Source organism: Oncorhynchus nerka, linkage group LG7 (assembly GCF_034236695.1).
Source record: "Oncorhynchus nerka isolate Pitt River linkage group LG7, Oner_Uvic_2.0, whole genome shotgun sequence".
Lineage (NCBI taxonomy): Eukaryota > Metazoa > Chordata > Actinopteri > Salmoniformes > Salmonidae > Oncorhynchus > Oncorhynchus nerka.
This window is the reverse complement of record NC_088402.1, coordinates 73,468,704-73,491,296: the sequence shown is the minus strand read 5'-3', so window position 1 is coordinate 73,491,296 and position 22,593 is coordinate 73,468,704. Positions and strand designations below refer to the sequence as shown.

The 22,593-nt window shown below is 40.5% G+C and overlaps 4 protein-coding genes and 1 non-coding gene across 9 annotated transcripts; 2 read left to right on the top strand and 3 right to left on the bottom strand.

The window, feature by feature from the left end:
- Nucleotides 1-214: 214 nt before the first annotated feature.
- Nucleotides 215-3,204, bottom strand: LOC115132837 (pancreatic progenitor cell differentiation and proliferation factor-like). The gene is made up of 4 exons (XM_029665575.2): nt 3,017-3,204; nt 1,074-1,255; nt 738-831; nt 215-574 (listed from the first exon to the last, which is right to left on the bottom strand). Exons 2-4 carry the CDS (start codon nt 1,204-1,206, stop codon nt 448-450), a joined length of 354 nt encoding a protein of 117 aa, XP_029521435.1. The 5' UTR covers nt 1,207-1,255; nt 3,017-3,204; the 3' UTR covers nt 215-447.
- Nucleotides 3,205-3,595: 391 nt separating this feature from the next.
- On the top strand, nt 3,596-3,667 carry trnae-cuc (transfer RNA glutamic acid (anticodon CUC)). The gene has a single exon. It is a non-coding gene; the product is annotated as a tRNA-Glu (tRNA).
- A 122-nt stretch (nt 3,668-3,789) lies between these two features.
- LOC115132357 (tumor protein D53 homolog) lies at nt 3,790-10,155 on the bottom strand. 2 transcript variants are annotated; one of them, XM_029664937.2, is made up of 8 exons: nt 9,405-10,155; nt 8,703-8,818; nt 8,312-8,460; nt 7,164-7,265; nt 6,555-6,581; nt 4,866-4,910; nt 4,510-4,558; nt 3,790-4,392 (listed from the first exon to the last, which is right to left on the bottom strand). In XM_029664937.2, the coding sequence occupies exons 1-8, from the start codon at nt 9,415-9,417 to the stop codon at nt 4,309-4,311; spliced, it is 585 nt and encodes a 194-aa protein (XP_029520797.1). In that variant the 5' UTR covers nt 9,418-10,155; the 3' UTR covers nt 3,790-4,308. The 2 variants fall into 2 exon arrangements, with proteins under 2 accessions (XP_029520797.1, XP_029520798.1); XM_029664938.2 differs by lacking the exons at nt 3,790-4,392; nt 4,510-4,558 and adding an exon at nt 4,566-4,743.
- Nucleotides 10,156-10,253: 98 nt separating this feature from the next.
- On the bottom strand, nt 10,254-15,011 carry LOC115132356 (dnaJ homolog subfamily C member 5). Of its 3 annotated transcripts, none has more exons than XM_029664934.2 (6): nt 14,835-15,004; nt 13,641-13,693; nt 13,318-13,446; nt 12,947-13,160; nt 12,546-12,717; nt 10,254-12,369 (listed from the first exon to the last, which is right to left on the bottom strand). In XM_029664934.2, exons 3-6 carry the CDS (start codon nt 13,431-13,433, stop codon nt 12,263-12,265), a joined length of 609 nt encoding a protein of 202 aa, XP_029520794.1. In that variant the 5' UTR covers nt 13,434-13,446; nt 13,641-13,693; nt 14,835-15,004; the 3' UTR covers nt 10,254-12,262. The 3 variants fall into 3 exon arrangements, with proteins under 3 accessions (XP_029520794.1, XP_029520795.1, XP_029520796.1); XM_029664936.2 differs by having other exon boundaries at nt 12,280-12,369; nt 12,525-12,717; nt 14,835-15,011; XM_029664935.2 differs by lacking the exon at nt 13,641-13,693 and having other exon boundaries at nt 14,835-15,005.
- A 585-nt stretch (nt 15,012-15,596) lies between these two features.
- LOC115132355 (glucose-induced degradation protein 8-B homolog) lies at nt 15,597-22,578 on the top strand. Of its 2 annotated transcripts, none has more exons than XM_029664932.2 (5): nt 15,597-15,686; nt 18,679-18,812; nt 19,010-19,206; nt 19,812-20,009; nt 21,305-22,578. In XM_029664932.2, the coding sequence occupies exons 2-5, from the start codon at nt 18,686-18,688 to the stop codon at nt 21,476-21,478; spliced, it is 696 nt and encodes a 231-aa protein (XP_029520792.1). In that variant the 5' UTR covers nt 15,597-15,686; nt 18,679-18,685; the 3' UTR covers nt 21,479-22,578. The 2 variants fall into 2 exon arrangements, with proteins under 2 accessions (XP_029520792.1, XP_029520793.1); XM_029664933.2 differs by lacking the exon at nt 15,597-15,686 and adding an exon at nt 15,735-16,052.
- The last annotated feature ends 15 nt before the right edge of the window (nt 22,579-22,593 follow it).

Genomic DNA, 22,593 nt, shown 5'->3' with positions numbered 1-22,593 from the left:
ATGGACATTTCACATGTTCAATATAGTGGCTATTAGTTATAGGAATATTCACTCTTGTTATAGAGAGTAAGTTATTATAAACTACACTTTCTCACTAACTAGGCTAATCAGGTGAAATAACTAGAGAGCAATTTCTGCCCTAATCTTTTGTGTGTAAACTTTATATAGACTAAAATATATATTTAGAGACTTATTAAATACAATTCAAGAAAAATGTATTAAATACTTTGATTTATTTAACAGCAAAAAGCATGATATCAGACAGACATTTGGGGAAAAAACATTGGCTTTTTTAGTCTTTAATTATAAAAATATAGAATATATTATTTATAAACAAAGAGGGAGGAAAAGCAGCCTCCATCACTAAAAGGTAAAAAAAATAGTCTCCGCTGCCTCCATCTCCATGGGGAGGTGAGGAGTGGGATGTTGGGTGTTGAGGAGAAGGAGTTAGGAGGGTGGTGGGCTCCCATGTTCCATCTTCCCAGAGTCGCTGCTTTCACTGAGCTGCCTCTTCAACACCATCTCCCTGGCAATACAAGTCACCTGACCGTTGTTCACCGTGTATGTTCCACTCCTGCAACAAGAGGGAAATATTGTTTAGACAGAGGTACATGGTTACAATTAGTAACAACTGGTTACTCAAAATTAGACATACAGAGAAAGGAGAAATCAAGCACAACATTTAAACCATGCATGGATTTGATCCATTTATGTGACTCTTAGGTTAGTGAACTCACTTCTGTTCAGATCCAACCATGCTGCCAGGCTGGTTCTGTTTGTTTGCAAAGAAGAAAGAAGACCACCAGTGACCAGAGTCCTGTCTCTGCAGACCTAAGAAAAATAATACAAAAGGAAGATTAGGAACCTGGTCAGATCAAGTTGCACAGAGAGATAGAGGATATGTTCCTAAATAAAGGCATTTGTCAGAGAGAGTGAGTTGAAATGCACCCCTTTCATTACATACTGCACTACATTTGACCAGAGCCCCAAGGGCCCTGGTCGAAAGTAGTGCACTATGTAGAGAATATGGTGCCATTTCAGAGGCACCGCTGCAGTATTCTGATCATCTGTACCTGGGGGGTGTGGAATGACTTCGCCAGCATACTCAGAACTGCCACAAGAGCTGTTGCTAGAGGTGGATCCTATGCGCCTTCTGTAGTAATCATGGGTGGCGATGAGAGAGCCGGTAGATGGAATTGCTGCCATTTTCTTCGACCTTTCCTTCAAAAACGCTCAAAGATGGAAGATGGGAAACCTTAGGGAGAGAGAGAAGAATGGATTATTACGAGTGTGGAAACAGGAACCTTGCAAGCAGAGGCAAGTGATACTGGGATGAGCCAAATAATATTGTCTATGAATGCTGCATACTAGATCTCACTGAATGTGCCATAACACAACATCCTGAACAAAGACAAAAAGCTGTGCAAAAGCCTTTGTGCAAATTGACAACCTATTTCATGATTACTAGCATCATCCATTAACAGAAGCCTATCATTAGCCTATTATAGGCAGGTCTCAATGTTGGCTTAGAGAGGTGATAGAGGTCAACAGTTGAGAGTCTGATTTCAACACCATGTTCTGAAAATAACTGGACAGTGCGGTGCCCGGGTTTGCAGGTATAATGTCCCAACTTCCGGGAACCTAGCCAGGTAACAGAGTGCTGTGCACCAGCTAGGTGCGTGGCTGGCCTCAACACTGGGGCAACCGCTACAGGACCTCTAAGGTACTGACTAAGCCACTCAAAAAACAGAATATAGCAGTAAGCAGGACTATACAGGAATCAAAAACCTTTTTCTAAGAGAAAGGTTGCCAACAGTTCAACTGTGGTAAACACTCACACTGACATCTCAAACACTGCAGTGGAATGAAACATGCCAAAAATGTGATTTTACTCCCCAACCAAACTACATTACTATAAGCAAAAGTAAATAGTTTACTGAGAAGCAACCTCATGATTACATGTTCGATGCTAAGTCAGTTCTATCATGTCCAAACAGGACAGAAGCTCTTGTCCAGATGGCTGGGGATTGCCAGCCTAATTCTCATCTGTGCTACATAGGCAGTTGCAAAAACAACATCAAGGATAAACCAATTCCCTTCGCACAGTGGAAAAAGAAAGTTTAAATAAATGTTTACTGCTGTGGGGCACATTAGATGTGTGAATGTCCATCCGCATTACATATTATATTCATACTGTTTTACTGTATTCTAGACAAGGCTCAATCTTTATAACTACTGCTGTACACACCTTTAATATTCATATACTGTCCAAACTGTATATACTGTCCATACTGTATATACATATATATTTATATTCCGGACTCTGACATTGCTCATTCTGATATTTTTTGTATGTGTGTATATTGTTAGGTATTAGTGCACTGTTGAAGATAGAAGCAGAAGCGTGTCGCTGTACCTGTGATTACATCCACAATGTATATGTACAGACCAATAAAATTAGATTTGATTCATGCCAACAGGATCTGTGCTATCCCAGGTTCCTTGGGGTGTCCCTACCCTATTGAAGTTGAAATGTAAAATGGTTAAGGTAAGGGTTAAGATTAGGTTATGGTTAAGGTAAGGGTTAGGGTTTAGAGTAGGGAGGTCCCAAGGATCCTAGGGAGCAAAGACAATGCCAGCAGGGGACCAATACAATATAACCTCATGTGCAGCACAATAAATGACAGTGACGCTGGCAGGTGCATAATAAACAACAGACCATCCAGATAAAATATAGATGCAAAGAGACTAAAACATCAGCAGTCAAAATCCACATACCACATACTTATTACATTATTAAATACAATGTGAAATGTACATTTGTAATGATTAGTGCCAGGACAATAAATACAATATAATTTAGTACCATAGCTCTTTCTTTAATAGGTCAATATATAGGATTGGAAACACATTGTCCATTATTAGACAATATAGGTTATACAATTGACATTGAAGATGGCATAGTCAGAGGCCCATATTGTTTGCCTTAATCTAAAAGCAATCAAATCAATCTTACCTTTTTGTTTGGTGATGCTGCAAAACAACAAAGGATTGAGGATGAGGGTCGGTTGGCAAAGATCAGTGAATTACACTAAAGGACTCTTATTGCCCATTTGTGGGTATATTCTCTGAAAGGACCCTCAAGGTCTTTATGGTGTCGTCAGTGTAGGAATAGGCAGGCTACTGAAGAGCGAAAGGCAAGTAGCTTTATACAGTGCAGGATATGACGCCTACTGGACGAGCTGCTCATGGGCGTGGACAGGGCCCTTTTATACAGCGTTTGCACCAGGCAAGGCAAGCACTCAATGAAATCGCAATCATTGGTTGCAATGCCCTTGCCACGTTAATTATGTGGAAACAATAAAACACACGAAGAACTGAGCATAAGTCAGCGAACTTTAACCCAGTGAATGTTCTGATTCATTTGTTTTCATTTGTTTTCCTAGCTATGGCGTGGAATTTCGCATTTAGGAATTAATCATAACTCTAGCAGAGCATATGCCATGATGTCATTATCAACATTTTTATTGTTGATTGATTGATGTTTGAAATCAGATATAATATCTAATATCTTGTTCAAGATTTTTTTCAACTTTCCCTGGTGGTCTAGTGGTTAGGATTCGGCGCTCTCACCGCCGCGGCCCGGGTTCGATTCCCGGCCAGGGAATACTTTTTTCTTTGACAAAAATGACTGTTACTGTGAAACAGCAATAATCACGTTTATGTATTTCGTTAGGCTAACCGTTATGTTATCCAAAATCATTACACGTGAGACCAGACCACATATAATACGTTTTAATTAAAAATTCTCAAAGTACAAAAATACTTCACTGTACATTTGGGATTGTTATGTTCTTAGAATGCAGTAGCAGGATATAAGCCAACAGTAATATTTTCCTTCAATCAACAGGACAATATAAATAGCTGGATATTGGAAATACTATTTAAACATTTTTAATGAATGAACGGTTGGAACCAACACTGACAAAGCTATACAAAATGCATTACTCCTATCTCACAACTGAAGCTACATTCTATAAAATTGTAGAAAAACATTTCTACCTCGATGACATTCAATTCACAGTATGACATTTTAAATCTCTCCCCCCCCCCACTCCAACAACAACAAAAAAAGTTAAATATCTCTGCATAGCCCACACGGAATCCATAGAAACTGTATTTGGTAATTTATTCATTCATCAACATCCTACAAAATGTTTAATGTCTGATGGGGTAGTGTGGACAATGACATCAGGTGAAAGTGATTAAAGGAGTATAGATGGAAGAGGGAAAATTAGGTGGATTATGTTAGAAGGAACCACTGTTCTGAGATGGGCTTCTGCCAAACCCAGAGACATTTCCGTCATTCCCTCGACTCCCGGACACCTTGTTCTGTGTGAGAGACAGGAAACAATACAGAGCTGAGGAATTGAATATCAAAGACGAGACAATACAGTATTTTCTGATCTTTGTGCTTGTTTGTGATTGTGAGAGAACACAGACACTAACCTTCACGCTTCCCACCATGTCTTCAAAGGACTTGAATGTATTGGAATGTCTAAGGCAGAAAGATAAATGATCTCTAAAACAATTTAAATCACTTTGAGGTAGAGAACCATTTCAGGTTAAACGATTCACTGAAAGATAAATCAAACTAAATGTAACTTTTTTTACTTGCAGCATTAATGTAATTATAATCTCGTTCACCAGAGTCTTCCTCCCCAAGCGCTGTTCGCAATTAGCCTGGGGATGAGGTTAATATAATTCAAATGTCATTCACCGCCTATGGAGGTACTGCAGGAAGTAGTAGTAGGGCAGAATATCAGGGATGTCAGAGAGTGAAACAGGCGGGCCCAGTGTCTTACCTCATACTCATAGCAGGCACACTGATGGAGTGGCCCAAGGAGGGTCTGGTGTTTCAGAGAGCAGAAAGAGAGACAAAGAGAGATGAGTAAGAGCAGTACAGCATGTAGTAGGGCAGGCCTACAGCAGTATAGCATGTAGTAGGGCAGGTATACAGCAGTACAGCATGTAGTAGGGCAGGTATACAGCAGTACAGCATGTAGTAGGGTAGGCCTACAGCAGTACAGTGTGTAGTAGGGTAGGCCTACAGCAGTACAGCATGTAGTAGGGCAGGTCTACACCAGTACAGCATGTAGTAGGGCAGGTCTACAGCAGTACAACGTGTAGTAGGGCAGGTCTACAGCAGTACAATGTGTAGTAGGGTAGGCCTACAGCAGTACAGTATGTAGTAGGGCAGGCCTACAGCAGTACAGTATGTATTAGGGCAGGTCTACACCAGTACAGCATGTAGTAGGGCAGGTCTACAGCAGTACAGTATGTAGTAGGGCAGGTCTACATCAGTTCAGTATGTAGTAGGGCAGGCCTACAGCAGTACAACGTGTAGTAGGGCAGGTCTACAGCAGTACAATGTGTAGTAGGGTAGGCCTACAGCAGTACAGTATGTAGTAGGGCAGGCCTACAGCAGTACAGTATGTATTAGGGCAGGTCTACACCAGTACAGCATGTAGTAGGGCAGGTCTACAGCAGTACAGTATGTAGTAGGGCAGGCCTACAGCAGTACAGAATGTAGTGGGGCAGACCTACAGCAGTACAGCATGTAGTATGGCAGGCCTACAGCAGTACAACGTATAGTAGGGTAGGCCTACAGCAGTATAGCATGTAGTAGGTCAGGTCTACAGCAGTACAGCATGTAGTGGGGAAGGTCTACAGCAGTATAGCATGTAGTAGGGCAGGTCTACAGCAGTACAGCATGTAGTGGGGAAGGTCTACAGCATGTAGTAGGTCAGGTCTACAGCAGTACAGCATGTAGTAGGGCAGGTCTACAGCAGTACAGCATGTAGTGGGGAAGGTCTACAGCAGTATAGCATGTAGTAGGGCAGGTCTACAGCAGTACAGCATGTAGTGGGGAAGGTCTACAGCATGTAGTAGGTCAGGTCTACAGCAGTACAGCATGTAGTGGGGAAGGTCTACAGCATGTAGTAGGTCAGGTCTACAGCAGTACAGCATGTAGTGGGGAAGGTCTACAGCAGTACAGCATGTAGTGGGGAAGGTCTACAGCAGTACAGCATGTAGTGGGGAAGGTCTACAGCAGTATAGCATGTAGTAGGGCAGGTCTACAGCATGTAGTAGGGCAGGTCTACAGCAGTACAGCATGTAGTAGGGCAGGCCTACAATAGTACAGCATGTGAGCAAGAACAATAGATAATATCAGTAGCAGCTTAATTAGGTGAAGGGTGAAAGGTCAGCAACATTAACATGCATCTATCAGCAGTTCACTCAGGTCTAAACGAATGCAACACTTCACCCAGTAGTTAGTTATAGTTAACTAGTTAGTTAGTTTATGTAGATCACTCAGGTCTAAGGTAATATAGTATTGCAGGGCCGAGGAGCCTGGACCCCGAGGCTAAAGCTAATGCAACAGTCTGAGAATACATCACATTGAAATCAAGATGTTTTATCATCACAAAGCTTCAGAGGTGAGACAATCTGGTGCAGTAGGCTGGAGGCCAAGGCACTCCTACTATCCTTACCGAGGTGGGCTTGGCAAAGGCAGTGCTCTATCCGGTAAGTGTGCAGCGTCACAGGAAAGAGATGGGGATGGAGAGATGGGTCAGATACAGTAAAAGAGGCCACATGGAGGTGTAAATTGGCAGTGCAGTGTATGTGTGTGTGTGTGCGTGTGTGTGTGTGTGTCTCTGTGGGTTTGTGTGTTCTTGCCATTAATGGAAAGCAAAAATGTATCACATCGGTAGCTACCCTTTACACGGGCTCCATTTAAAGGCTTTGTAGGAACAGTACAGTAGATAAACAGATATTGATGCCAACTAAGACAGGCTGATCTGATTGGATTAAGGCTGTTGTTTTCTCCCTGGCATTAATAAACAAGTCCGCATGAAGAAACCTTTGTCCTCAACAAATGTGTCCTGTGAAGATGAACTGCATGAAAATAGCTGAATATACAGTATTTAGCTGGATTAAAAAGATGGATGGATAATTTAACAGATTAAGAAAAGAGATGACGAATATGAAAGGTGGCCTCAATAGTGGACAGATTCATTTTAGAGGTGGTAAAGGAAGATGGAAAGAATGGGAGGATGGATGGGAGGATAATAAAAGGGTAAAGGGAAGGCTGAGGGTACCTCATTTCTCCCAGTCTCCTTGTGATGGCCACACCCATTGTGGACATGGCAGCAGTGCTGATCTGTCCTGCATGAGAAATAGTGTCATGGGTCATCTTATACCTAGAGACACAGAGAGGGAGAGAGTGTTGACTATATGAAGTGCCATGAGTTTTTTTATTGTTGAAAAGGGCAATTCACAATCTCTATGTCACGGAGGTACTGTGTTCAATTACCCAATAAGTGGTATTCTATTCATATTTGTATATCGACCACATCCTCACGTTCCACTTTTGTGTCTCCTCCCATTCCTTAAAGTAGATTTAGAATTTGAACAACAAAAAGTAACATCTCTGAGACAACGTCACAGTAACGAGCTCCGTGCAGCAACAGCAGCAGCAGGACAAATGGAGTGAGCACGGATGGACATTTACGTTTGAGTTATTTAGCAGACGCCCTTATCCGGAATGACTTACAGTAGTGAGTGCATACATTTTTCGTACATCATCTTCATCCCCGTCCTAGTGCATATAGCAAGATACTCCCACCCCCTCTGTTTTCACCAACTGAAGTGCTTCCTCCCTGGCCAGGCCAGCCATAGCCTGTTGTGTTAATGCTACTGCCAGTGTTAAGACAGGCTATTAACAGGCATCTGATCCTAGTTGACCTCAAAATCCCATCAGCTGTCCCCACATATTACTTGTTAGTTGACATGTGAGAACAACAACACGTTTGGAAAACCCCATCTTGGAGAACACTAAGTACCAAACATGAGTGTGCCTTTCAGGAGTACCCAGAAACTATGACGCCAGGCTAAAACAGGGTGCTGACGTTGCATGCGTTTCCACAACATTCTGCCAGAAATAATAATAGCTACAATAGCTTCTTTGGCAGGCATGGTTGTTGTTTGACCTTTGCCCAACTTTTACTCACATTAGGTCCGAGTCAAAACCTCCCTGGTTCATTTGGCTCTTCATTAGTTTGAAATCTATTTACAGTTTTGGAATGCCTTCAATTCTGATACTATTCTGATGCTATATCTGATGTATTATTGTGAAGCTCTTTCTAATACCTCAGGTTATTTTAAGACATTTTTCTGGTGGTGGTGATGGTGTATAGGTGGTTGAAGCAGCGTGATATCATGATGGCATCTCACAGGAAGTACTTACATGTTGGAGGTCTGGACTTCATGCCAGCCTTTGGACATGTTGTGTTTAATCTCACTGAAGGGGCCCATACCCAGCTGCCTCTTGATGTCCACCGCATATTTCTCTTTGGCCAACAGCACCTGCCGCAATGTCTGCATCTCATCCTCTGTCTGAGCAGAACAAAATGACAGAAAAGTTTACCTTCAAGGAATAATAATAATAATAATAATAATTGGATTGGAAATTATTCTATGACTTGTCTTTTTCCATTCATTTGGGTATGATGCTAAATGAAATCTTTACAAAGTATTATCCTAAGAGACACATTGATCAAACATGAGTATGACAATGTTTGACAACATGAGGAATGGGACAAAATGGCAACGCTGGACAGACACAGAGGGAATAGTACCTTTGCTAGCTCCATCTTTAAATCATCCTCATCCTCCTCTGATAGACCGTTAGTCAGACCATTTCTTGATATTCCAATGGAAATGTTCCTTGGTGAAACATTCTCCCCACTGCAACCTTTTAAAGGAGTATAGATGTTACGGTCTGAAATGCAAACCATAGATGCTTGGGCATACATTTTCGATCAGTTGTTGACATTAATTACAGTAGCTACTGGCCATTCAAACATACAGTTAATCTTCATGAAGTAAATAATACATTTATGTAGGTGCTTCTACACCTGCATTGCTTGCTGTTTGGGGTTTTAGGCTGGGTTTCTGTACAGCACTTTGAGATATCAGCTGATGTACGAAGGGCTATATAAATACATTTGATTTGATGTAGTCTAGTCATGAACGACACGTTAGAAGTACAGGCTGAAAATGTCCTGAACAAATGTGTAGCTACATCATGTAGGCCAGCCACTGTGTTGACCCAGTACGTTGTACTCATTTTCGCCCAGTGCGCTGTCCATGGTAATGCATTATATGGCTACCTGTAGATCTAACAATAACATTGCGTGTGGCCAATCACGCATAGCAGTAGAGGCTAGGTAGTCTAATATAACGTATTGTATCTACCCGCGTGATTCGGAGTAGGATGTCAGTTGGTAATTAAACAATTGAACAATCTAGACTTAGTAAATTAAATGCAACCGACTTACCTTGCCTATTCATGATCAGCAGACTTATGAAAAACTCAGTTTCACCTGGTACGTATTTTCCGTGTTCAAGCTAACGTTGCTCTTGCTAAATGGAGTCCAATCCCTACTCGTCGATACTAGATCTCTCAAATGCTTCTCTATGCTCAAATTCAGCCTCAAGCAATGGTTTACATGCCTAAGCCATTTACAGAAAAGCGAAGAAAACAATATAATGTAGTCTTATTGGAAATGTAATGTTGTTTATTCAAGAGCAAAAAGCAACCTATTATTATAAGAATGAGTTACTCTTCCGCACGTGAGAGTGTGTGTGATAATGGGGAATGAGCTCCGGTTAGGTAAACAATAGGTATTTGTATACAGAAGATGCGCCACATTGATAATCGATGCTATTTAACAGTATAAGCTACTTTCCCAATGAATGTTGTAAGAACGTTGCTGCTAATGCGGGAAACTCCATTTGGGCACCTGTGCAGATTGCTGGATCTTTGGGAAAATATCCATCAGGTGGTAAAATGAGCGAGGGCGCGAAACAGAGGATTCACAGCACGGACTCTTGTCTCCATCTACTGGCAATATTAATGCACCAAGCCGCCTTTCATATTCTAGTGTTGGCTTATTTGAAGTTCCCGGTAGGCCTACGAGAATCATATATTTGTAGCATTACTGTAGAAGCATGAGACGTGAAATGATAAAGAAAACAACAGTAAATGTTCAGGAACATTTATTTAACAACAGCAGATCAATGACCCACTTTGTTTTCTTTCACACACACATTACCATGCTACAACATAAAGGTCCAGATTTATACGTAATATTTAAGTGTATGTACAACAGACCTTAACCATTAAACCATGCGTTGCAAAATTTAATGGCCACATCAAAATAAAACATACCATTTATAACTATAGCCGTTCATCATCAAAACATGACAAAATAAGTTAACTTAAAATAAAGTTCATAAAATTACTATATCATTATACTATATACTATGTCATCTGTATCGATACATTTTTATGGAACCATTTCCTGATCATTGGTCCAGTAGTTTTTTGAACTCACATTGCATTCAACTCATTTAACAATTAGCATTTTCCAACATCTCAATGAAGAAGCGATAACAGGTAGGTAATATCTATTGGGCGGTTTCTGAGGAGGGCACAGCAAACACTGTAAAAGGATCACACATGTCAAACAACCATACCATCAAAAGCAGAGGGCAGATGAGAGGAGCTCAGACATCCATTGTAAACCATTGAAACATAATTGGCATTAATGAAACAAACAAATGAAGATAATGGCAGGTTATGCATTAGTTACACTTTACATATATTTAGTTGTATATATTTATATTAAAAACATAAATCTATTCTGGTTATAGGATAAGAGCTGCCTGTGGTAGTGCTAGCCCACTGATGAAATTACTTATGACCTAAGAAAGTACCAATATCGACACTCAAAATTCAATGATGGTAAAAAGAAATTAACAAAGCATTGAACAATTACAACACTTCTGAATTCCCTTCAACAGAATGATAAAAAACAAGATGATAATATTCTTCAAATGCTCCCAACTTTTCCCTACACCCATACAGTAGTCTTTTTGATCACATCTAAACATACATGAACAGTGCTTGGAATGAAAACATGTCCCCCTCTAATTGGATCAGGTCATGGTCCTTGGGTTAGACAGTGTGGGGTAACACTCAGAACCACAAGAAAATTAAGCACAGGTAAAACATCAAATAACTGGATATTGAGAACAACCACTCAAATGTGCAGAGAAGTGTTGCTCAGAGATGTCTGGGTCACATCCCAACAATCCAACGGGACTGTGGGTGGCACAGTGGCAAGTAAAACTAAACCAAATATACATGACTACATATGTTAACAAACCTATGTGTGATATTTATCTTCTGGTGTTAGTCAGTTCTTCGATGCAGGGAAGTCAGGGGCAAGATTACAAGCATTCAATTCAGATTTTAGGGGCAGGACAAAGCGATGCTTCCTTCACACAAGAACAGACCAAACCAAGCCAGTTAAATTCAAGACCCACTAAATGTTAAGAAAGCAATGTCATCATCAGTATTTCATGATATTGCTGTCATAAAATGCAGCTTGTGTGCCCTGCCCTCCCTTTCCACCCCTCTACATGCACAGATCTCAGCACAGTATAACCACAATGCAATGGAAAGGGCACAAACACAGGTAAACAGGAGTCTAAATCTATGGGTTTAAGTGCCTAAAGAAAAGGAGCTATGTGTTTATAACTGGCATCAGCTGATGGCAATTTTAAACTGAGAATTGTCTAGCTCTATTTTGAATGTTTAATGATGACATCATGCAGCAAAGACAATGAACAGAAACACCTCACTATCCACAACCTCTCTGAGCCGAACCGAACCTCTCTTATCAGTGAGCAAAAACATAAAGTAAACTGTGCCCCAAATGAATCACACTCACATGTGTGCACCAACAGTATGAATAAAAAAAAATGAAAGCAATTATTTATTTATCTCAAAACAGTGCATGCTACACAATGACATGAAATATGGATAGGGGACTGTGGGGTTGGAGGTTTGTGAGGTCAAAGGCCAAAGTATATGAAAGAACAAACGGAAGGGAAGCAAATGTTTTCTTTCTCTTTCTTCCTACATTGAGGCGGGAGCGGACCACTCTGGAGCGGGTGGAAAGGGGAGGTGTATCTTAAAGAGTTCTGTATGTGGGCCACACTCACTCCTCCATCTCCTCTCCAGGACTTGGCTCTCTTAGTGAAGTTTAAACAGATTGCCCTTCTCGTTCATCCTTTTAAGGTGGAGCAGGCTAGCAGGCAAGGCCACAGGCCAGGACAGGGGTGGGGTTTAGTTGAAGCCCATGTCGGTCTGATAGGTAGAATGGTGACCATCTGACGTCAACTGGGTGGTCTCTGTCGCTGATGGCTGCACCAAGATTGCTTCACCACCAGCCTCTGTCAGAGAGAGAGAGAGAGCGACACACACACACACACAGTAAGATATACATGGTCAGTAATGATGGCACTCCATAGTAAATTACCATGCAATTGAAACAAGTCAATGGTCAGTGATGAAATGATGTGTGTTCATGCAGAAACATGTTTCTTACACAATAAGCAGTCGATCTCACCTCTCTCATCAGACTGCATCTGGGCCTCCAGGTCCTCAGGGGACACATAGAAGTCAGGCTCCTGGCCCTCTGGAGGCCGTGGTTTACACTTCCCACAGCAGCAGTTACAGCAGCAACACAGGCAACAACAGAAGTAGCAGCCAGTGGCCAGGCCACAGAACACAAACAAGGCCTGCAGAGAGAAAACAAGGCAGTGTGTGTGTGTGTGTGAGAGAGGTGTAAGAGTGATCAAGAGAGTGTGGCAAGAAGATAAAACAATAACAATCAAGGAAAACAGTGTTAGAGAGGCTTTGTTTTGTTTTTACAGGGTTTGTGTTATAAAGTATGCCATTTAATCTTTAACACAAAGTCAATTCTACATGTCGACCCCCCCACCTCCCTATAGCACCTCGCAGTCTCACCTTAGCCCACCAGCTGGACAGGACAAAGTAGGTGTTCACGTTCTCCTCGCCAAACTGCTCAGCCACGTACAGTCCCAGGGAGCCGTACTTGTCATAGATGTTCCGCTTGGTGGGGTCGTTCAGAATGGCATGGGCATTGTTGATCTCCTTAAACTTGTCAGAAGCTTCCGGGTTATCTGGGTTCTTATCAGGGTGGAATTTCAATGCAAGTTTTCTAAGAACACATAAGAGTGAGAATCAGATAGTACCAATTAACAAAACATAAGACTATATTTATATGTGGCACAACTCTAGAAAATAATGTGGCTATATTTTTATTGATGAGTATTAGTATAACTGCTACAGTAAGTGGCTGCGCCTCTCTGACTGACCTGTAGGATTTCTTGATATCGTCGGGAGTGGCTAGCTTGTCAATGCCAAGCACAATGTAGAGTGATTCACCAGAGGTGGAGAGTGAGCGCTGCCTCGCCTGTTCTTGTGCTGCCATGATGCCTCGCGTCCTTCACAATATGAACACAGAAGAAAGGAAGGATTGCACATGTTTATTTACCAATGAGTCATCATTACACTATTTTTCAGCCTATAGCACCCTGTGTGTTGACTGAAGCAGTGTATTTTTCATTCATTCTCACAAATATGTGGTTCTGCCCCAAAATCACTAAATACTCCCACACTCCAGGAATCTATTGCACACCTTATATCCCTACCGCCACTCCAAAATGGTGTACTCTCAGCAGGGTTCCTACCCTGTAAGAGGAAAGAGTAGAGTAAATAATCTCGCTGTCAACCTAGATGCCCTCTTCCTTTCGACAACAGATCAGACAACCTAGTCACATATTCTTACTGTATATCTATTGGGTTTCTACTTAGAATAGGCCTACAAATGCCAGGATCCTGTAGCTATTACTAAATCAATAACAAATTCACTTACATGAGATATGAGTGTTGTCATTCTCAGTCACTCAGTGTCTAATTGAGAACTGAGGTCTCACACAAATCACTGATATTAATTGCAATGTGTACCCTTCAGAGGTCTCTTTTCAAAGTAGCAACTCTGTCAACTCTCTCACTGTCAAATGTTTGGATTGTTGATAGGAAATCTGTAAGAAGTTAACGACAAATCACAAACATCAAGATGCTACAGCTTCAGACTACACAAGGGCATACAGCATTCAGAGAACCCCAAGGGCCTACACCATTCAGAAAACGTCAAGGACCTTCTGCAGTGATGGTAAGGCCAAAATGCTTAATTTTGAGCATTTTCCATCATAGGCCTGTCCATGAATAAAAAAAGACGTAAACTCAAATAATGTACTTAATTGGATCCTACATCTCAAGTAATTAGTGTAAATGGTGAGACTTTATGTGAGGGGGTCCTGGGGAGGAGAATCGTTATTGACTTCCAAGGAAGCAGCTGACCATAGATAGGCTAGATTTATTGAGATGGCGCACTAGCCGTAAAATACCCTTTCTTCAACCTCCAGACAAAATATTACAATTTTTAGGCCATGACACAAATGACTGACCAAACAAATTGTCACAAAAAACGACAAATGTAAAACCCGTAAGCTCTGAGGCTGTTAAAATCCGTACACTATAACGCTGTTCAAATAAATGGAATACATGATCATCATTCATGGAATGTCCGTTTGCAATAAGGACAACTAGAATATTATGATATATTCAGGATTCTTTTTTGAATCTGTAGCCTAAATGCGATGCTTGGAGCGATGAATCTATGTAGCTGCATCAGCACTGCGCAGCATCCATGTTGGTTTGTTGCTGGCCTTCTCTAAACTGCAAGACAGGACTCGCTCAAATCAGCAGTAATTTTCAAGGGCAATGGGAGAATAGGTTTAAAAAATAAACAATCCACATCAATGCTTACCTCTTGAAGTCGGCTTTGATGCGCTGTATAGGGAAATGATCCAAAGAGATATAATAACAGTGTCTGATTATGGTTTCATCCCAGAGAACCGCGCGTACTCACCAAACCCAACCATGGACAGCTGCAGCAGTATACTGGCCCCGCCCCCGAACACCTTCCAATCGACCTGCGCGCCGCACGATCATTGATTGGGATGCCCCTCAGCCTTATTACTGCATTATAAACTAATGTTTACTAAAAATAAATTAACATAGCTACAACGTGATGAAGTCATTTGCATTTGAAGGACTTTTGAAGAGATGTAATACAGTAAAGTAGGCCTAGGTGATTCTCAACCAGATACCCCCTCAGAGAAAACCCAAGTATGCCTACCCTTGCAAAAAAAAAAGTGCAGCAACTGTAGTCGACTGTGGTATTTTGGATGCAGTAATTGCAGAATAACGGCAGATATACTGCACTCTATCTGCAGTTATATACATCTGACTGCAATAAGTTTTCGTCAGGGTACGCTAAGCAGTAATACCTGTCTTTGCTTTACTTTTTCACATTGCGTTAATTCCACAGAACAGACTTTCGAGTTACACCAATGTATATACAATGAGGTGAACGTTTAGAACCTTGCAGCCCAATTCTACAAGACATAAAATATCTGTTCCACAAAATACATTTCTATCTGAAAGTTTTTGCAACGTTGAACCCTTCTGAACAGACCCCATCACTGCTACTGTTCCTTGGTAACCATGACATCATTCCACTGGCCAATCGTAGTTTTGTTTCCCCAAATCAGTTCGGTTGTCGTGATTCACGCGAGAGAGCTTGAAGCAACTACACATCCGTAGCCGATTGTTACAGGTATATTTAATTGAACAATAAAGCTGACTACTTACTATATTTGATAGCGATAATATATATTATTATGTATCGTATTGTACTCTTCACTCATGTTACAATTACATGTTGGTGGGTGATGCACCAACAACCTAACGTTAGCTAGCCATCTAGCTAGTATCAACACAACAAATAACGATAGTTAGCGAGCTAATTTCAGACTAAATGGTTTGGTGTGTGAGACCAGAATGAATATTCGCTCTGTTCCTCGCATAGATGGTAGATATGATATCATTGTTAATAGCCAGCTAACCTTTCGAATTTAAAGGATTTAGTTAGCTACATAACTAACGTTGTTTTGTTCTTCAAACACCACTCGACCACACCGAGGTAAAGTTGGTTTTATATTCACACATTCGAACATTCATCCTAAGTCATTTACACATGTACAAATCAATAACTAATTCACCGTTTGTCACAGAAACATCAAACTAGGTATGATTTATTCTATAAATGTATAGTATACTATTACAACCTTTGATTTGAATAAACATTCCAGTTCTGATTTGACAGAAATACATTAACATCTATAAAATGCCATTCAAAGCTATATAAATCAATAACGTGTTCACTGATTATGACAGAATCATCAAGCAAAGTATGATATTTTCTATAAATGTCTAGCATACTTTTACAACCTTTGTTTTGAGGAGAAATTACAGTTTTCATTTGATATAAATACATACAATTTATACAATTATATTTAAAACTGTATAACTCAATAACTAATTCACCATTTGTCACAGAAACATCAAACTATATATGATTTATTCTATAAATGTTTAGCATACTTAAAAAAAAACTTTGTTTTGAGTAAAAATTCCAGTTTTGATTTGATAGAGGGCATGTAGTACGTCTAGAGGGCATGTGGTCAAAGTTCTAACGAGTCTGTTATACCCTATTAGAAATTCTGCATCTTCAGTCATATTAAATTAGATTACAGGAAAAAACTACAGGATGAAGGGGTCAGGCCTTACTAACAAAGAAGACAGGTGAATGGATCAAGAGAACCAAGATGATCAACATGGACGTTCCACAATGGAGATAAGGAAAACTAAGAGTGAACCATAACATACACTAATGTTCAAAAGTTTGGGGTCACTCAACTGGCAGCTTCATTAAATAGTACCCGCATAACACCAGTCTCAACGTCAACAGTGAAGAGGTGACTCCGGGATGCTAGGCAGAGTTGCAAAGAAAAAGCCATCTCTCTCTGTCCAGTGTCTGTGTTCTTTTACCCATCTTAATCTTGGCTAGTGAGATATGGCTTTTTTCTTTGCAACACCACTCGCTGCCTAGAAGGCCAGCATCTCGGAGTCGCCTCTTCACTGTTGTCGTTGAGACTGGTGTTTTGCGGGTACTAATTAATGAAGCTGCCAGTTGAGGACTTGTGAGGCGTCTGTTTCTCAAACTAGACAATCAAATGTACTTGTTCAGTCGTGCACCTGGGCCTCCCGCTCCTCTTTCTATTCGGGTTAGAGCCAGTTTGCGCTGTTCTGTGAAGGGAGAAGTACACCGCGTTGCACGAGATCTTCAGTTTCTTGGCAATTTCACACATGGAATAGCCTTAATTTCTCAGAACAAGAATAGACTGACGAGTTTCAGAAGAAAGTACTTTGTTTCTGGACATTTTGAGCCTGTAATCGAACCCACAAATGTTGATGCTCCAGACACTCACTAGTCTAAAGATGGCCAGTTTTATTGCTTCTTTAATCAGAACAACAGTTTTCAGCTGTGCTAACATAATTACAAAAGGGTTTTCTAATGATCAATTAGCCTTTTAAAATTAGCTAACACAATGTGCCATTGGAACACAGGAGTGATGGTTGCTGATAATGGTCCATAAAAAATCTGCTGTTTCCAGCTACAATAGTCATTTTCAACATTACCAATGTCTACACTGTATTTCTGATCAATTTGATGTTATTGTAATGGACAACAAATGTGCTTTTCCATGTTTCCATGTTGATCCTCTTGGTTGTCTTGATCCATCCACCTGTCTTCTTTGTTAGCCAGACCTGACCCCTTCAATCTGTAGTTTTTTCCTGTAATTTAATTTGATATGACTGAAGATGCCGAATTTTATGTCAGGCCCCTTCTAATAGGGTATACATACAGTCAACCCTCCTCGGTAGCCATGGCATCCACCCTCTATTACATGCTGTACTTTTTGTCCCTCCCCCCCTGAGCACCCAAGTTCCATTTTGTGTTTCAATTCATGCACTGCAATGATGCAATGCTAAGGCCTAATTGTAGTTCTAAACACAGTTGGTTGTTTCAATGACTTTGTTGCCGTGTGTATTGTTTAGTTTCTCTGCACACCATTTATGTTTGATAGGAATTCTGAATGTAGGCTTTGACTCATTGGCTTGATTGTGATCCTATGCTAGTCTTCTACTGTCAATCAATCCATTGTGTTGAGTTGCTGCATGTATGGCCAATTTGTAAGTCGCTCTGGATAAGAGCGTCTGCTAAATGACTTAAATGTAAATGTATAACAGACTCGTTAGAACTTTGACCACACGCCCTCTAGACAGACTACATGCCCTCTATCAAATCAAAACTTGAATTTTTCCCTAAAACAAAAGTTGTAAAGTATACATTTATGGAATAAATCATACATAGTTTCATGTTTTTGTGACAAACTGTGAATTAGTTATTGATTTATACAGTTTAAAATGGAATATGATAGATTTTATGTATTTCTATTAAGTCAACTGGAATTTCTACTCAAAACAAAGGTTGTAAATGTATGCTAGACATTTATAGAATAAATCATATCTAGTTTGATGATTCTGTGACATGGTTAATTAGTTATTGATTTTTACATTTGTAAATGGCTTTTAGCGAATGTGTGAATATAAAACCAAATTTACCTCAGCCTCGACCACAGTCACTCTCGACATGTCGGTGTACTACTTGCTAGCTAACATATTTTTTTATTTAAACTTTGCAGGATCCCAATGTCAATGATGAATTACGCGGAAAAGTCAGAAGATATTACTAAAGATGAATGGATGGACAAACTGAACAATGTACACATACAGAGGGCGGACATGAACCGGCTCATTATGAATTACCTTGTGACAGGTATTCCACGATTCACACTTTTGTGTCAGTTGCTGCTAAAACAACCTCCAATCTGAGCCGCTCTCTATCCCAGTTAACCTTTCTGAATCTTCAGCTTGTCTCTACTTACAGAAGCAGAATCCCACATTTTACCTTGATCTATCCAGTTGATTTTTCTGGTGATTTTGATGGTCTCACTCTTGTCTGTGTTTGTGCAGAGGGGTTTAAAGAGGCAGCCGAGAAGTTTCGGATGGAGTCTGGGATCGAGCCCAGTGTGGACCTGGACTCTCTAGATGAGAGGATAAAGATTAGAGAGCTGATCCTGAAGGGACAGATACAGGAGGCCATCGCACTCATCAACAGCTTACACCCAGAGCTGCTTGACACCAAGCGCTACCTGTACTTTCACCTGCAGGTAAGGATGCCAGGGTACTGATTTAGGATCAGAGCTTGTCCAAGACAACAACATCTATTGTGGATGTTCATTGCCCACACCAAAACACTTGATAAAACGTATATTTCATTCCTTTGCCAGCGGCATACCACCCTGCATCCAACTGCTGGCTTGCTTCTGAAGCTAAGCAGGGTTGGTCCTGGTCAGTCCCTGGATGGGAGACCAGATGCTGCTGGAAGTGGTGTTGGAGGGCCAGTAGGAGGCACTCTTTCCTCTGGTCTAAAAAAATATCCCAATGCCCTAGGGCAGTGATTGGGGACATTACCCTGTGTAGGGTGCCGTCTTTCACATGGGACGTTAAACGGGTGTCCTGACTCTCTGTGGTCACTAAAGATTCCATGGCACTTATTGTAAGAGTATGGGTGTTAACACCAAGTGTCCTGGCTAAATTGCCAATCTGACCCTCATACCACCTAATCATCCCCAGCTTCCAATTGGCTCATTCATCCCCCCTCCTCTCCACAGTAACTATTCCCCAGGTCATTGCTGTAAATGACAATGTGTTCTCAGTCAACATAAAAAGCCCCTCTCCATTTCTTCTCTCCTTCCCCTTTTCCTCTTTGTAGCAACAGCACTTGATTGAGTTAATCAGGCTGCAGGAGACAGAGTCTGCATTGGAGTTTGCCCAGACACAGCTGGCAGAGCAGGGGGAGGAGAGCCGTGAGTGCCTGACAGAGATGGAGAGGACGCTGGCTCTTCTTGCCTTCGACAACCCAGAAGAGTCGCCCTTTGGAGACCTGCTTAACATGATGCAGCGACAGAAGGTGTGTCTATGTGTGTGGCCTATCATCTGTATAATTGTTTATTAGGCTATTATAAACTGGGTGGTTCGAGCCCTGAATTCTGATTGTCCGACAGCTGTGGTATATGAGACCATATACCACTGGTATGACAAAATATTTCTAATTACGAGTTTATAATAGCAATAAGGCACCTCAGGGGTTTGTGGTATATGACCAATATACCACGGCTAAGGGCTGTATCCGGGCACTCCGCATTGTGTCGTGCACGTTGCGTCAAGCTAGTGTTGTGTAAAGAGGCTATAATTAAGCAATAAGGGGCATGGTATATGACCAATATACCACGGCTAAGGGCTGTATCCGGGCACTCCGCGTTGGCTCTACTCCAAAAATCAAACAATGACTATGAGATTAAAGTGCAGACTATCAACTTTATTTTGAGTGTATTTTCATCCATATCGGGTGAACCGTTTAGAAATGACAGCCTTGTTGTACATAGTTCCCCCATTTTAGGGGAGGAAAAGTATTGGGAAAAATTCACTTATGTGTATTAAAGTAGTAAAAAAAATCATAGCACGCAATGACTACATCAAGCTTGTGACTGAAATTTGGTGGATCCATTTGCTGTTTGTTTTGTGCCCAGTAGTAATGAATGGTAAATAATAATGTATTGTGCAATTTGAAGTGTTTCGAAACATTCTATTCTTATTTACAATAAAGGTGACTCCAAAATGCACAATTCATTATTTACCATGAATTTCTATTGGGCACAAAATAATATGAAACACAACCAAAACAAACAGCAAATGCATCCAACAAATTTGTGGAGTCACAAGCTTGATGTAGTCATTGTGTACTATGAATATGGGACCAAATACTAAACTGTTTACTTCTTTAATACACATATAAGTGAATTTGTCCCAATACTTTTCCTCCCCTAAAATGAGGGGGGGGGGACTATGTACAACAAGTGCTGTAATTTCTAAACGGTTCACCCAATATGGATGAAAATATGCTCAAATTAAAGCTGACAGACTGTCTATATACTATGGTATTTACAGTATGCTAATAGCTGCAAACACACATGAAGCAGGAATGTGGCTTTGGCCACACCACATCCAATATTAATGTAAAGATACTGTAAACAGATAAGTTGCAAATCTGATGTCGAAGAGTCAGCTCTTACTACACATATTTTACTAATGTAAAGAAAGAGCCTTAATGTGCATGAGTAAAAGGGTCTCTTTTTGGGGGTGTTCTATGTGTGATTGTATTCCTGTAATTTAAACACCTTTCTTTCCTTTCTCAATGCTCTTCAGGTGTGGAGTGAGGTGAACCAGGCTGTGCTGGACTATGAGAACAGGGAGTCAACACCCAAACTGGCCAAGCTACTCAAGCTGCTGTTATGGGCTCAGAATGAGCTGGACCAGAAGAAAGTCAAATACCCCAAAATGACAGACCTCAGCAAAGGCACTATTGAGGATCCCAAGTGAAATGAACGAGCAGTGACATGGACTACCACACTTCCTTTCTCCTATTTATAAGCAGTCAACGACTGGATGATAACGTAATAATAACATATATTATATACCAATATAAATACTTTTTTCATGTTGCCTATATGAGAGGACTTAATTGATTGTGCAAACAGTATATGGCTTTATTTTAAAAAGTGACAACTGCTATGATGATATAAACATTCAACAGAGTACCCACATTTATAGACATTTTGAAAGACACATTTTAATTGCTGGTTTATATTTGATTACCTGAAAAATAAGTATTATTCACTTTTACTTGAGTATCATGGTGAGTTCTGAGTATCATTTTGTTTTATTTGTTTTTAAGCCACTGGGTTGCCACGTTGAGTTTGGGAGTTATGATTTTATACATATAAGGTAGAGTTTAAGACTAAATTAGACTCATGTGTAAAGGAAAGAGAGGAATAGGCTATACGCCACTTTTTCTAGATAAAGGGTTTGGATTAAGTGGAAACTGTGTCACCCAGCCTTTTATCTACTGTACTTTGATAGGTTATAACCGGTCTTCTGGTATTAACCTGTCTACTGCTGAATCACATTATTGCTTACATGGAAATACGGGTTTCTTTTAAATGGTTGGCTGAGTTTACATTCCCTTCTGTCTTTGAAAGACACATGGAGCTCTGCCTTGTTTTGTTGAGGATTGAAAAGTTGTAGATGGTGGAAACCTTGACCTTTCACAGTAGAAGGGCTGTACTTATTTCTCTCCTATGGGAGTAGAGAGAAGTTCGGTACACATGACCAGTTTGCTATTAAGAGTTAGTTACCAATTAGAATTTTTACATTTACTGCCCAGATGCATGTAGTGTAATGTTGTTGAATTGGTTAAGGTCATTACAGAAGCACTCACACCTTGTTTATGTTATGTGGGAGTTGAAATATTTGTTTATTTTGTACCTGCTGCTAAATGTCCAGTCTTCATTTCATACAACTTTTTATTGTACTGTAAGACAATGTGATCATAGAGACTACAGATAACTCCCCTCTTATTATTGGACGTTTTTTGAGGTAATATTTGCAGATATGGAAATAAACAATTATTTTGAGTGACAGTTTTATTGAAATAC

Coding starts and splice junctions, on each gene's coding strand:
- LOC115132837 (XM_029665575.2), bottom strand. CDS start 1,206: ATGGCAGCAATTCCATCTACCGGCTCTCTCATCGCCACCCATGATTAC. Junction 832..1,073: donor AGTCATTCCACACCCCCCAG/GTACAGATGATC, acceptor TATTTTTCTTAG/GTCTGCAGAGACAGGACTCT. Junction 575..737: donor ATGGTTGGATCTGAACAGAA/GTGAGTTCACTA, acceptor CTCTTGTTGCAG/GAGTGGAACATACACGGTGA.
- LOC115132357 (XM_029664937.2), bottom strand. Junction 8,461..8,702: donor TAAAGATGGAGCTAGCAAAG/GTACTATTCCCT, acceptor TGTTCTGCTCAG/ACAGAGGATGAGATGCAGAC. Junction 4,393..4,509: donor ACATGGTGGGAAGCGTGAAG/GTTAGTGTCTGT, acceptor TCTCTCACACAG/AACAAGGTGTCCGGGAGTCG.
- LOC115132356 (XM_029664935.2), bottom strand. CDS start 13,433: ATGGCAGCACAAGAACAGGCGAGGCAGCGCTCACTCTCCACCTCTGGT. Junction 13,161..13,317: donor GATATCAAGAAATCCTACAG/GTCAGTCAGAGA, acceptor ATGTGTTCTTAG/AAAACTTGCATTGAAATTCC. Junction 12,718..12,946: donor TGTCCAGCTGGTGGGCTAAG/GTGAGACTGCGA, acceptor TTCTCTCTGCAG/GCCTTGTTTGTGTTCTGTGG.
- LOC115132355 (XM_029664932.2), top strand. CDS start 18,686: ATGTCAATGATGAATTACGCGGAAAAGTCAGAAGATATTACTAAAGAT. Junction 18,813..19,009: donor TATGAATTACCTTGTGACAG/GTATTCCACGAT, acceptor GTGTTTGTGCAG/AGGGGTTTAAAGAGGCAGCC. Junction 20,010..21,304: donor ACATGATGCAGCGACAGAAG/GTGTGTCTATGT, acceptor AATGCTCTTCAG/GTGTGGAGTGAGGTGAACCA.